General features: G+C 41.1%; 1 protein-coding gene across 2 annotated transcripts in view; it reads left to right on the top strand.

The window, feature by feature from the left end:
- Nucleotides 1-3616: 3616 nt before the first annotated feature.
- The window catches only part of samd12 (sterile alpha motif domain containing 12), a 127868-nt gene continuing 116404 nt past the window's right edge, over nucleotides 3617-15080 (top strand). Inside the window, exon 1 of one of the 2 annotated variants that reach the window (XM_080862253.1) lies at nucleotides 3617-3756. In XM_080862253.1, coding sequence (XP_080718379.1) covers nucleotides 3744-3756 — 13 coding nt within the window. In that variant the 5' untranslated portion in view covers nucleotides 3617-3743. Of the gene's footprint in view, nucleotides 3757-4112; nucleotides 4531-15080 lie in introns of those variants that run through there. The other variant, XM_080862252.1, reaches the window with a different exon arrangement.

Below are 15080 nucleotides of genomic sequence, written 5' to 3'. Positions count from 1 at the left end.
TTCTTTGAACAAAACGTTCCACTTTAACTAGAGTAGAGCCGCGAGACACATTATGGGACACAGCCTGGCTGAAGACTAAGCGAACAGGAAAATATTCAGTTAAAATAGAAATCTGAATATACTGAATGAAACTTGAATATATTTGATGAAAGTCAGATTATATTGAATGAAAGTCTGGATTTATTGAATGAAAACTGACGTTGCAAAGGCTCTGGCGCCATCTTGTGTTTAAGACGTATAATATTGTGTCGCTACAAGAAGTAGCTCAACAGGGGAGCAGCATTCCTAAGTAATGAAGACATAATTCTCTGGAAAATGCTTGTACTGTCGTAATTAGTACTAGTAACAGTAACATATATATTAATTCCCCAATCTCCCACGGGGCTGTCTTTATCCTTCGAGCTTGGCTCCAGTTACCATGAGGACCACTGTTTCCTTCACCTCCACATCTTCTCCAGCTCCTTTCTCAGCCCTTGTTATTTCTCAAGTTTCTTATGTTCCTTCTTCTTAATATTGCGATCACTTGGTATAGCTACATCAATCACTACAGCCATCTTCCTCTGCTTGTTGCGTTCAGGTCTGGCAACAGGGATTACTACACCACAGCCCGATCCAACCTGAAGAGAGGCATCAGAGAGGCAAAGGGGGACTATAGGAGGAGGATCGAGGACCATTTGAAGAGTAATACCAGCCGGCAGGTGTGGCAAGGCATCCAGCACCTAACCAACTATAAGATCAATCTCGGAGCTGCGGACGGTGACCTGGAGCTGGCAGAGGAGCTGAATATCTTCTTTGCCCGCTTTGAGACCAGGGTACCGGAGGTATTGGAGCCACAGCAGCAACACGCCACCCATAGCAGCACCACCCTCACCCTGGAAGAGCACGAGGTGAGGCGCATGCTGCAGGCTGTTAACCCGAGGAAGGCAGCGGGTCCTGATGGTGTGCCAGGTCGAATATTGAGGGATTGTGCAGGACAGCTGGCTGGGATCTTCACCAGGATTTTCAACAAATCCCTCGCACAGGCGACTGTCCCACTCTGCCTGAAGTCCTCCACCATAGTCCCCTTGCCTAAGAAGCCCCACATCACCGGCCTGAATGACTACAGACCGGTGGCACTCACCCCAGTGGTAATGAAATGCTTTGAGAAGCTGGTCCGCAGACACATCACAGCAGCCCTGCCCCGCAGCCTGGATCCACACCAGTTTGCCTACAGAGCAAACAGGTCCACGGAAGACGCTGTAGCCACAGCACTCCATGCTGCATTAACTCACCTGGAAGAGCATGGTAGCTATGTGCGGATGCTCTTCGTGGATTACTGCTCAGCTTTTAACACCATCCTTCCACACAAACTGGTGGCCAAGCTACAAGACCTGGGGCTTCCATACAGCACCTGCATGTGGATCAATAGCTTCCTCTCGGGCCGTAGACAGAGAGTCAGAGTTGGCCATCACACATCCTCAGCCCTGAGTCTCAGCACTGGCTCACCCCAGGGCTGTGTGCTCAGTCCACTGCTCTACTCTCTCTACACACACGACTGCACTCCTCGCCACCACAGCAACATCTTTGTGAAATTTGCAGATGACACCACAGTGGTGGGGCTCATTTCCAAGGGAGACGAGTCTACGTACAGAGACGAGGTGGAGCAGCTGACGTCATGGTGTAAGGCCAATAACCTCCTCCTCAACACTTCAAAAACCAAAGAACTCATAATAGACTTCAGAAGGAAAAAGGCAGAGATCCAACCACTATTCATAAATGGGGACTGTGTAGAAAGGGTGGCAAGCTTCCGCTTCCTGGGAGTCAATATAGAGGAGAACCTTTCCTGGAGTGTGAACACCTCCGAGCTGCTGAAAAAGGCCCAACAGAGACTGTACTTCCTGAGAATTCTCAGGAGGAATAACATCACACAGAGACTGCTGGTGTCCTTCTACAGAGCCACCATGGAGAGTGTTCTAACTTACTGCATATGCATCTGGTACACTAGCTGCACAGGGGCTCAGAGGAAAGCACTCCAAGGGATCATTAACACCGCCCAAAAGATCACTGGCTGCCCTCTCCCCACACTGGAAGTTCTACACAACGCCCACTGTTTTAAAAAGGCCCAAAACATCATAAAAGACACCTCACATCCTGGCCACTCCCTGTTCGAACTGTTGCCCTCAGGCAGACGGTACAGGGCAATCAGAGCAAGGACTAATAGACTCAAACACAGCTGTTATCCAACTGCAATAACACATCTGAATACTACAAAAAAATGGCCATCACGCCACTCTTGTGTTAATCTATGCACGGTCTGAAGCATGTGTGTGGGAATGTATGTGAATGTTTTACTGTTATATCTTATTAGTATTTTAAGTATTCTATCTATTTTATTTATTGAATTTTATTGTTTTATTTATATTTTGATATTGCTAGGGATGATGCAATGATCGGGGACCATTCTTAATTTCGTTGTTCTCATGACAATGACAATAAAGTTTCTGATTCTGATTCTGATTCCACCACTACTATGTCTGGTGGCCTCTACCTGCATTGTTGCCTCAATAATCCACCTGTTAGTAGTAGCTGAACCTGATTAACAATCCCCTCTGCTACCTAACTGACTAGATCAATATCCCAGAAATTTGACTGACTTGATGCTATACTCTGATTAAAAAGGGTTTCTATAGTTTTGTGATGACTGTAGTGATCACTGGACTGTAGTCACTGTAGGCAGCGTAGGGTTTATATTAATTTTTAAGATCCCGAATTTGGTGCTTTGATGATGTTGGTCAAGCACTGTCTAGCATGTCAATCTAAAATCTGTCATAGATATATCATTCACTCAAGAGATATGGTGACAGCACAGACCACCTGGATAGTGACAGATTGAGCTTAGGCTATAATAGTAATACTAATACTACTACTACTACTACTACTACTACTAATAATAATAATAATAATAATAATAATAACAACAAAAGCATCTGATGTAACAATGGACTTGAAACAGATTTGGAAGGTGACAAAGGAGGTGCCACATCCAGTCATCAGGCCCCAGTGTGTGAAAGCTCCACTGTTCTATCAGGATCCAGTAAGACAGACAAAGAGCTACAATGTAATTATCAGTGAAATTAACTCTTGATTGTTCTCTAGCTGCTACAGTAACAAAGTGGTGGGATTGTGTTCAAACATTTGGCTCATGAACTACTGACCAAAGACCTAATTAGTTAAAAGGAGGAAGCAAATTATTTCTCCTGCGTACACAACAGGATTTATCTTATATGTCAGCTCCTGGCTTCCATTGTGTAATTGTACCAAGCTTAAAATCTAGATCCAGTGGGCGTGCTTTCTCTCACATAATATGCAAGCTAATTTTTTATTCTTTTTTTTAAACTTGTGTGTGTGTGTGTGTGTGTGTGTGTGTGTGTGTGTGTGTGTGTGTGTGTGTGTGTGTGTTCTGTCCTGCAGACTTTGATTTAATTGCGTTGAAATGTGCTGCGTACACAGACATTTGCCTCGCTGTTTCCAGCTACGGCTAAAACTGCTTTCTCTGCAAAACCCAGGAAACTTCCTCTTCCTTCCAGTAAGCGCTGAGCCTACACTTCCCAGAATCCTTTAAGGCGCGGCAGCAGCTGTGCGCTCCGGCTTGCCCGCAGCAAAGTGGTGATAACACACCAAACAAGGTACAATGAGCGAGCGTTGACTTTTACATTTCGTCTGCTCCCCTTTGCGAGTGATGCCCAAATCTGTGGAGTAGCACCATGGCCGTGGAAGGTAAGGCGCCTCACAATGCGCTGCCCACACCGGCGTGTCAGGTTTTTTGTGTCCTTTCTAATATTGCATACAATAGTATAGTTATCATATGAAAGGATTTACACGATTCAGCCAAGACACAGTCAGGTCAGCTGTGAAAGGCTGTGATTGGGTGATGTTGTAGCCTCTGCTCTGTCAGCGTTAGATGCGCCGTTTTGGTCATCTTCCCCGAGCCTATTATTACGCTGTACAATTGAATCAATGTACGGCTGGTATTCAGAGTGCTGATCCATGATCACACACCATAAAGCCTCGTGTTAACGCGCAGCCTCTTTCTGTATTTACATTGTGGCAGCCTGTGCGCCTCGACGTTGCTCTGCGATTGGAGCCCCGGTTAACAGGTCTGCGACCGAGGATCGCCGAAGTCCTTTGACACGGTCGCCTCGGCATTTTCTCTGGAGGATTCTGAATCACTTTTATGAGAGAACATTAAGATAAACCCATCTCTGCTAGGATTTATTCACGGGTCTTTTTCGTGATGCAACAGCGCGCCGTGTGAGCGCTCAACCTGTTCCACAAGAACAGTCTCTTAGAGGCTGCTCGCCTGTCAGCAGGTGGTGTGGCATGTGGACAGGGGTGGTCACCTGCCTCTCCCCGTGAGTGTCAATACACAGTTAGTTAAGGTGCTCGCTCCGGACGTTTGAGGTGAGGGAAGTGGCAGTCAGTGAGTCACAATGCTCGGCCAGTCTCCTCACCTTATCGGAGGCATCCTGTGGATCCAGAATCCAATGAGAGGTATGTCAGAGGCATGCTTTAAACGCATTGAGTGCAGCCAGCTCTCTCGCTTGAGAGGGCTTCTCCAGTCCTTTGTTTGTGTATTTCCCCACGCAGGTATGTTTGGTATGACATTTCGAAGCGCTTGCATAGCCAAGATCAGGTTTTTTATGTGGGACGTTTGTGTGCACAGCCATGTCTGTGTATTGTCTGACCTGAACCAGTCTCTCTTGTTTTCTTTGGTTTAAGTTATCTTAGTGAGGATACGGGTTTTTTTGTTTTGTCCAGGATGTATGTGTAGTGGCATTGATAGCACAGATTAAACAGCGAGATGAGATAAATGCTGTCTGACTGCTGTTCCCTTCATTTTCTCTAATGTTAAGGTCCTGTTTAAGATTTTAGTGAAGCATTTGTGCTTGCCCCTAGAGCCTTTGATCATACTTCTCCCCTCATTGGTTAAACCTATTGTAAGGTTCAAGGCCGCTTTAAACATTCTCAAGCTCTGTGTTTGGCCCCCAGTCGAGAAATGTTGCAGCCACGAAGTTGTGTCTTTACTGCTCCGATGATATTGCATCTTAATAGGGCAGATAGCTGAACAACAGGTATAGAGACGTCATCTGTTTCAAAGCATCTTAGATACAACCTTTCCAGAATATTCCCCTGTATAGTTTCATTCATGCACCTCTTGAGATTCATCATTCAAAGCTGTAAGAGCAAGGCTGTCTGCAGATGCACTCTTTGTTCCAAAGCTGCGTAGTTTGTCTGTTGTCCAGTTTCAACCATTTCTTCAAGGAGCAATAGCATCAGTCCTCAGCCACACCACAGCTAAAAGTCATGACATCACTTCATTTTTCCCATGAAATGATTTAATGCTCCCAAAATCATCTTACAGGATTGGCACCTCTATAGGAGATAGTCTAACAAAATGTCACCACTTAAGGCTTGAGCAGTTCATGCAGCTATGGAATAAATCTTTGCATTCGAACACGATTCATTTACTTGTGTCACTCACAGAGATGAATTATGAGTCACGTCCCTATTCACTGAAGCTGCAACAGCCACAATCTGAAAGAAAATCACACACACACAAACCAAGCTCGCACAAACTTTTCCAAAGCTGTCAGAAACATCCTGCGGAGCCTTATGCTGAAGGTAAAATGTACTGATGCTACAGAAATACTGTGACTCGGAGTAGAAGAAAGTAATATGGTATTCTCTTACTGATTCACTTTTTCCTTAAATTTAAGAGGGAAATGTTTACTTTCATCTGACAGCTGTATTTTTCACATTATAAAAGACATAGAAAAAGGATCTTACATTGAACTTAGGAGGCTTTGGGTGTGTGATACCTGAGTGGGCTACAGCTTCGGGGTTTGGTTAGAGTGTCTTGTAATGTTTCAGTTATCTAGAATTGCATGATCCTAAAATTAAATTCACACTTTATTTCAAGGCCCAAAGAAGTAAAATAGTTCAGCACCTGACAGTAAAGCAAAGATTCAGTCCAACATCAAAACATGAGTGCAGATTTGCTTAGATTACTTGATTAATCATCCCACATATTTATGTGAGTAACCACAGAGGCACACACTTCAACTCTATAATTATAATTGAATTCAGTTCAGTGTCATTTATATCGCACCAAATCACAACAATATTCACTTCTACATTAAGAGAGAGGCACACTCAACAATCACATGAGCAAGCTTTTGGCTTTTAACAGGAAGAAACCTCCAGAGAGGTGTGGCCGTGGAGTGAGGGGCAGGGAGACAGGACAAAAAACAGGCTGTGGAACAGAGCCAGGGATGAATAATAACTAACGATTAAATGTTTAATCTGTAAGGACACATAAACGAGCGCCACTTCCTGTTTTTAATAACACTCACAAGGATGTATTTTTGCAGTTGAGTAGTTTTAATTTTGATGCTTTTAGCTCAGTTTTCTCCTTGTGATTCTAAACTTTTAATTAAGTACCGGTAAGACTTTGTAGATGTTTTTATGACATAGTATGTTTTTATTTGCTGTTGTGTTATATTTGCTAAGCAAAGGGCACTAAACCTTTTTGAGTCCAAGCTCTCTATAGTCAAATCACCTGTCAAATGAAATAGTTTATTGTTGCAAAATTAATCAGTGACTATTTGTCTTTTTTTTTTTTTTTTGAATACAAGAGATTTTCCATGATTTTTTGTGTTTTGTTATTTTTAAAACAGAAAAGTTATATTGGTCAGGGTTCTATTTGAGCATTTTATAAATTAAACCAGCGATCCCCAACCTTTTTTGGCCATGGACCGGTTTATGTCTGACAATATTTTCACGGACCTGCTTTTAAGGTGTCGCGGATAAATGCAACAAAACAAAACCACTACCAAAAAAATAAATAAAATTGATTCATAACACACAGGAAAAGACCCAGGGAAACCGAATTAACGATAAAAACGCTTAAAAAAAATAACGATAAAAACCGATAAAACCCCTTGAAAACCATCAATTTGATACCCGAGCCTCAACTCTTGCAGCCCGGTACCAAACGACTCACGGACCGTGGGTTGGGGACCGCCGTATTAAACAATCAAACAGAAAATAAAAGTAAGGTTTGCATACAGTGCAGGTATATTAAATTATATGTCCTGCTTTTGTTATTTCTCCTTCCTGTTTTGGTTTCCTATGCTCACTGATCTCTACTTCTAAATTTGCCACAGTTGGCTAAAAATGCCTCTCTTTTTTTTATTTTTTATTTTAGATCAGATCTAATTAAAACCATTATTTTCTCTGCAGTTATTGCTAAACTGTCCCTGCGGGTGGGACAAAGCTTGCGGCAGCATCATCACTTTTAATTTGAGATGTGATGAAAAAACAAAAAAACATCACAACAACTCTGCTGTGTCACTGTGTTCTGTTCCAGTTCTCCACCAACCCTTCCAAGACAGAGAATATAGGTCAGATATTTAATAATTTATAAGCTATGAGAGGACAAAAAAGCTCTTTGGGAAATGAGGGCTTTCGAGACTGCCACCCCAGGACCCCACTGAGCTTTACTTTGAAAGGCACTTTTGATTAGCTGTGCTTAGCCGATTCAGTTTACACAAAATAACAAAGGAAGCACAAATGTTTGCAATGCTCTTTAATGATAAGCCGGCAAATAGTTTACTTTACACTCGAGAGGAAGGTTTAATTAGGGTCTTTTAAATGGTGTGAAATTTGATTATAGCTTCTTTTAAATGATCTGTTTAGGAGCCACTGTTTTCTTGTACAAGCACTGCTTTTTTTGTTAGCATAAAAAATTCTAGAAAAAAGTCTAGTCTAGATGAAAAAAGTGAAATCTGAGAAAGAAGATGGTCATGTTTCTGATACACTCTTTGACACATTAGATTCTGAGTAAGTGAGGGTGTGTTGATTGCTCAGAACAACTTAGAGATTGATGTACATGTGTATTGATTGCAATTTTCTTGTCCCATTCCAATTTCCAGTAATTTTTTTCTGAGTGATCTTCCGATGATGTTTTAACTTTTTAACAATTCATATTTTTCTTTCATAGATCTTTAACTGACATAACAGAATGCGAGCAAAAGTCAACATTTCCTCAATGCAAAATGTTGTTAGCAAAATTTTAGGATCTTCTCTCGGTGAAGCAACTAAATATAATGTGCTGTGCTACTGGAAAGAGCTACATATACTGTAATTAACTGAAGATGAACCTTTACCTGCTGATATATTTTACCTTAAGAAAATAAGCACATGCCGCAGTCATATAACAAAACTAATCACAGGTACTTACTCAATTTTGCAGAATAACTTAGGTAACAAAACATTCACCCGTTTCTCTTTTTCGCTTTGATCGTTCGCTCATATTGAGGCTGCTAGCTGGTGGCTAGCTTTGCGTCTGAATAGCTTTAGCTTTAGCCACTTTGGCTTTGTTAGCTTCTTCAAACTGGACATGTTCAGCTTAGGTTTGATTTTAGGAAGATTTTCATACTTAGGGTTCCCCCTTGGTTTACTTTGGCAAACTTTGTGTATTCTACACTCAGACTGAGTACTGGCCACAGCCGTCATGCATGCTGCTTATAGCATGGCAGTAAGTATGTGCATGACTATTTGCTTGCTATTGCATGAAAACAACCATCTCATCTGACATACATGAGGCTAACTGACCGGTCACTGGTCAAAGCCAAGACTGCTGGAAATTGTCAGATTCTGGTACCTGGCTGGTTGATCAGTGCATCTCTGGGATGTCTATTCTGACACATAGTTAATTTGATAGGCACTGAGGTTATACTCCAGAAACTTGACACAGGATCCTTAGTGACGTAGCTTAAGATAATTTCACCTGGGGCCCTTAGCACAGATGGAGACATCAAGTGATCTTGCTTCATAACAGCTTATGTAAACAAAGTCATGACTTAATGGGGGAAATTAATTTTAGCGTTCTGCTGACTAAAGGTTGTATCATAAATGTACTGGTACAATGACTGAGTGTGTGGCTAACCATCGTATGGAGGGAAGGGACGCAGTACTGTTAAAATATGAGTATAATAGTGTATTAGTGTCTGACTCATTTATTTATGTGACAGAAATTATGTTTCAAATGAAAGAAGAGACGCGAAGAGAGAAGTTTAAATGCTGGCTCACTTTGGGTATGAAGCACGAGGGAGTAGATGCGTGGGTGTTAATGTTGGACTGTTGGTTTGGGAACTTTACAGAAATGGTCACACGCACCCACATCAGAAAGGTGTGAGCACTTCTGAACAGCAGTTCTGATAGAAGACATTGGTGCCTTAAGGCCATGTTGGGACCAAAAATAGAATAGTGTCAAACTGAAAGTGTTGGTACCGGCGGTCGCCAATGCAGGAGGACTCTTGCAAACCAAAACAATAACAGGGTTATTAAGCAAATTAAATCTTGCTTAACATTTTCCACATACCCTAACACAACTAAATCGAATAAGCTCAAGTAGATTAGCTTGTTTTATTTATGTTACAGCATTTTTTAAAATCTGTTGTTTGCAAGCATCTGTTCAGAGCAGCAAGTCAGTGTAGCTGTGATAACATTCCAGTGTATCTGATTAACCCTTCAGACCTGCTAGGTGATGTTTTATTCCCTCACTTGCAACTTGCCCATGCTGAAACTGTTTTATAAGATAACTCAGTTTTAAGATAATCTTGGGTAGATTTTAATTTTTGTAGGACAGCATAGCAGCTGTGTCTCCTACAAAATTTGATTATATCTGGTAGCGATCCGGTAGCGCAATCAGGGTGAGAACACCACATAGTAAACGTCTTAATCATTCAGCCGCCAGCATTCATTGTTATTATCAGCATGACAGAGGCTCTACATTTTTCCAGTGCTAACGTCATTATAATTTAACCAGGCAAGCTACTAAAAGGCTAACATGTGTCAGGACCATGAATTATGTGGACGTGTGCATGTACACACATATAGAAAGCGGCAAGAGCTGGACCCCAAGTCTAGTCGCAGTAGTGTTTACCCCTGTGGCTGAGGTTGTTCATTTCCCTTCTTTCTATTTGCCTCTATACATCCAGCCTCCTTGATCTGCCCTGCCCTGCTCTGCCTGTCTGTGCACCCATTCAGAAAACTCATTTCAAATCCTTCCCCCGGATCTAGCCCAGGAATAGAATTAGGAGAATAAACATGTTTATTTGAGTCAGTGGAATGGGATTACATCTTAGTCAATTTAATAAGGAGCTACTACATCGGACGAGGATCTTTCAAACCTTACTCAGCAGGAATAGGATTAAGATGACAGAAGCGGATGCAGCAAATGTCGAGGGAGAGCAGTGTTGTGCAATCGTCCCCCTTTAGGTAGGCCTACAGCCATGTTTGATGTACCATACTAAAGTCCTGCTGCCTGGAGTTTAGCATAAGAGATAAGCAAAATTAAAAATAGAAAATTAAAGTATTGGTAGGCACAAACATGCCCTCAAGCAACGTGCACAAAGGAGACTTTCTCATTAACAGACTTGCAGAGATTTCCACTACTTCCATGGATTGATGTAAAGGGCAAGTACCTGAAAGAGTCTGTCTAACAAATGTCAATGGGTTATTCATTACAATTCTATTGGACCTGTCCCTGGTCTGAGTGCTTTAGCTGGCTCAGCTTGCATTGCTGTCTCTGACTGTCAGCTTGAGAGAAAGAAATCCAGGAGAAGGAAAGGCCAAGTGTGTCTGGTCTGGACACTTTCTTTTTCCGCAGCACTAGTTTATATTCCCTCAGTTTTACTAGAACGTGTTCTGTACAAGTAAAAGGACCAATTAAAAAACACAGAAAAAAAGGCAATGACTTTAATGTTAAACTAATAAAATATGGTATGTTTTCTTAATGCCTTTTCTTATTTTGATTTCTTGGTAGTACCTCAGCAGTGTAGTGGTTGATAAATTCAGCTAACATCTAAAAGCCACTTGTTTGAGACCAGGGGGAGACATAAATGCAGAGGGTTATGTCGGAAAGGTATCTGGTTTAAAAATGTGTGCCAAATCAAGATATGTAGACGTATTCAACCTAAAGAAAAAGACTGATTTAGTAGGGAAAGTGGGCTAAAGTTTGGCTTACTGTTGTTGCATGGGTGTGACTGGGTGTGCTTGTAGAGTTTTTTTCTCATGTTTAAAGACTATTGCAGCATCTTGCTCTCAGTCCTCTGGGAATCTTTGAGCTCCTGTACACACTCATGTCTTCCACCTGACCATGTTACAAAATCAAGAGGTGCACAACAAAACCAAAGTGACACTAACGTCTGACCTAGGGATGCTGTGATACCACGGAATGTAGTAGTTGGTACCAGTACCAGCAACTATTCCTACAAAGTGAATATTCCATGTACCCAAATGTTGGTGACAGACTGTTTATTTGAAATGTCAACATTATATTTTGCATATCCAATATTAATGCTAATTCATGTAAACCATTGCACACAATTTGGCCTACAGGGACTTAATGAAATTCACAATACAAGACCATCTGTCTAAAAAATGGTAACATAAGAAGGATAATACTTTGAATTGATGTTAAATTGAAATTCATTCACCTTGAATTCTTTATTAAGTTTTGTATGCTGATCTTTTAGGTGCTTTGCTAAATTGGAAGTATTCTTTCGCTTGGTCTGAAATAAGCCAGAGAGCATCACCCCTTGGCTATCCACCTGAAGCGCAAAGTACCATACCCAACTATGCTATTCTTATCATATAGTCAGAGCAGCTGTGCTAGCTGCTTCTGGGTGTCCTCTTTTTCCTCTTCTTTTCTTCAGCAGACTAAAACACTTGGAGGCATATGATGCCCCTGGTAGTTCTGGAAGAACTGCAGCATTTGTACATGAGCAGCATACTGTGCCTACAGTATATAAATTGAAAATATTGATTCTGGTGACTTCCATAGCATGGGTTTGACATTAACTAGGTACTGTTTGGCTCACTTTACATCAGAAGGTACAATTGGCATCTTTCATTTAAGTATATTAATAACAAATAAGCCTATTTTCACTTGGTAGAAATACTATATTAGTTAAGATATTAAGCCTGCATCTTATGAAGAAAATGTGGATGTGTGTTAATATTGTTTCTTGTTGCAGGAACAACTTGATTTGCTTTAGAAGTTTAAAGGGTACATCAGTACCATAGATCCAAAACAAATATCCTAATTGCACTTAATAAATACATAAAAAAAAATTTGCATGCCTAGTGTCACTTTTCAAACTACATTGTTTAACACAATGTATGTACAGATGATTGAAGAATAATAAAAGTCGTTCTACAAAACTACATCCTTATCATTTGAAAAAAATGATGTAAAATGATGTAACCATTAACCAGCTCTCTAATTTAAAAGCACCATTACAAATTGTAGTTTTTGTTCTATTCATCTATTCCTATCACACCTGCATTAATACTTCCCTCTCATTGTATTTAAAGTTTCATCTGTAGCCTCGGGATGCTTCATGGTACAGCTCAATCAACTTGAATCATGAGCCATATGCTAATTCTGTTCTCAGAATTATAGCGATGAAAGGGAGAAAAAGTGTAAATTTTCCACATTTAGAAGTGATGAATATGCAAATTAATGAAGACAATAATGTTGTTTTATGCAGATAGCTTCTGTCTAACCTCTGTGAAGGCATTCTTAAAAATGCATTGTAAAAATACCTGGCTGATTGCATGGGTTCTTGTCCGTACCGCAAAACAGGGCAGAACAAAATTTACTGTATACAGTAACTTTATCGACCTTTATGAAGTGTGACCATCAGGGAAATTAAGCCCAGGGGAGGAGACAAATTTTGCTGAATGTTCCAGTCATTCTTTGCTTATTTCATCCTTGCAAAGCGCTCCCGGCCCTTTGTGCACTTCTCGTCTCTTTCCAAAAGGATGCCCTTTCTGCTTTTTGTGAACATTTGGCACCCCGGTGTGTCAAGTGCAAAAACTTGGCTTTGTGTCAGCTTCAGTCCCTGGTGACCATGAAGTCATCTGCGCTCCATTCTGCTGACTGATTGAAGCTGCTGATCTGAGAGTTTGGGTGTCACTGATGATATAGTGGGCACAGATGGAGAGTCATTGTCAGGTGAAGAAAATCGTTATGTGGCGTTTTTAGTGCTGTGAAGCTGATTCTTTAAAGTTCTCTTAAGGTGGAATAAACAGGAGCTTTGGTTCAGTTAGGAAGTGTGTGTGAATATGGCCCATAACAATATGGATAACTGTAAAATTACATTTTTAAAATGCAACTTTTCTAGTAGTTGTACTTTCAGAAGTACTCTGTTAAACTATATGAGCAAAGGCAGATGGTAACAGAAACGCATCCTCCACTTACAGCAGTACTCCACAGTGAAGGCCAAAAATGGACAAAATGTTAATTGTAATTCAGTTGAAGTGTTTTTCAGGGGGGTGGCAACAGAGCTAATTAGATCACTACTAATTTAATCAGGCCGTTGAAGAACAGCAGTGTGCTGGGGTACAATGAGCTCATTGCTGAAAACATCAGGGGAGCACTTTTAGATGTGCCTTACAGTGGGAAATTCAAATAGTTTTTTTTAAAATAGGTTAGATATAATATCCTATAATTATCAATTAAAGGACTAAAATCCAGTGGTTAGCACTGTTGCCTCATAGCAAGAAAGTCGTGAGTTCAATTCCACCATCAGGCCGGGGTCTCTCTGTGTGGAGTTTGCATGTTCTCCCTGTGTTTGCGTGGGTTCTTCCCGGGTACTACGGCTTCCTCCCACAGTCCAAAGACATGCAGTTGGTGGGGTTAGTAGGTTAATTGGAAACTCTAAATTGCCCATAGATGTGAAAGCAGGAGTGAATGTGAGTGTGGCTGGTTGTCTCCTGTCTATGTGTTAGCCCTGCGACAGACTGGCGACCTGTCCAGGTTGTGCCCAGCTGGGATAGGCTCCAGGGAAGTGGATATGAACATCAGGCTGTCAAAGTGTTTGGCAAAGGTGGGTAGAGGTGGTGTTGTACCATAGAATCAGAAGGACAGACTTTTTCTCGTGCGCCTTTCCAGTATTTAAATCTTCTATCTAGTTTTGTTTCTTGGGTTGTCTTTAATATCTGCATAGTAAACTGTATGAGTGCCGCGCGGCGTGAGGCCTACATACAGTCATTCTGTCAAGTTAACATATGGCCACACAGAGCTGTAGTTTTGGGTTTCTTTCATTACCATGTTGGTTGACCAACCATGGCTTGATCGAATATGACTGGAACTAATGGAGAAATTGCATTGGTCACATCATGCCTGATGGCTGTTTAATCAGCCGGTCCCTCCTTAAAGCAGAAGAATGTAAACAGTTTGTGTCTCTATATGAATTCTGCTTTTTGAAGTGACACTGTGATACCGAATCATGACTCTGCATTGTAAGCATTACGTGTATCTTAAGGCAGTAAAAGCTAGTTGATATTGAAATATATTACACATATAAACATATACGATGTCTAGGATTGCTATATTGGTAAAGCAGCTTCAAACTTCTTCAAATAAAACAAGTGAAAGGTTCAAAGCATGTCTTGTATACCGTACCTGGTAACTGATGAGATTTGAGTCAAAAACTTTTGATATTAATATGTAATAGTTTCTGTTGTTTTGGGCAAATGGAGGAAGTTTGAGTTTCATTAAATATTAATAGTTGTTACTCAGTTCTAAATTAAGACACTCTATTTTTTCACCCTTTTACTGTCTGCCTTTGAAGCAGAGCATGCTAATAGCTTTATGCCTGGAATACAGGCATAAAGCAGCATCACAGCAAGCCAAAGTGAAAAGCAGTTATATTTAGCTCATATGTATTTGCAAAGTGGGTCAGTTCGGTCTGTCTTTTTCTTTCCAGCTCTGTCTCACTTGACTCATTGTGTCTGTCTTTCGGATTTTTACTTTAAGTCACCGTCCAACTTTTTTTTTTTTTCCACCGTCTCTCAATCCATCATTCTCTCTCTCTTTTTATCCTCCCTCATACTCTGCACCTAAGAAATATTCAAAGCTGAGCACATCTGCGCCTGCTTGACACAGTCCCAAGCAGCCATGGCTGATGGAGCCCTGGGGTTGTAGAGGGCAGTCTATGAAGTTTGAATGCAGTTAACTTTTGATG

This window comes from Rhamphochromis sp. 'chilingali' (genome assembly GCF_963969265.1).
Source record: "Rhamphochromis sp. 'chilingali' genome assembly, chromosome: 17".
Classification (NCBI taxonomy): Eukaryota; Metazoa; Chordata; class Actinopteri; order Cichliformes; family Cichlidae; genus Rhamphochromis; species Rhamphochromis sp. 'chilingali'.
This window is presented reverse-complemented; position numbering and strand designations above follow the sequence as displayed.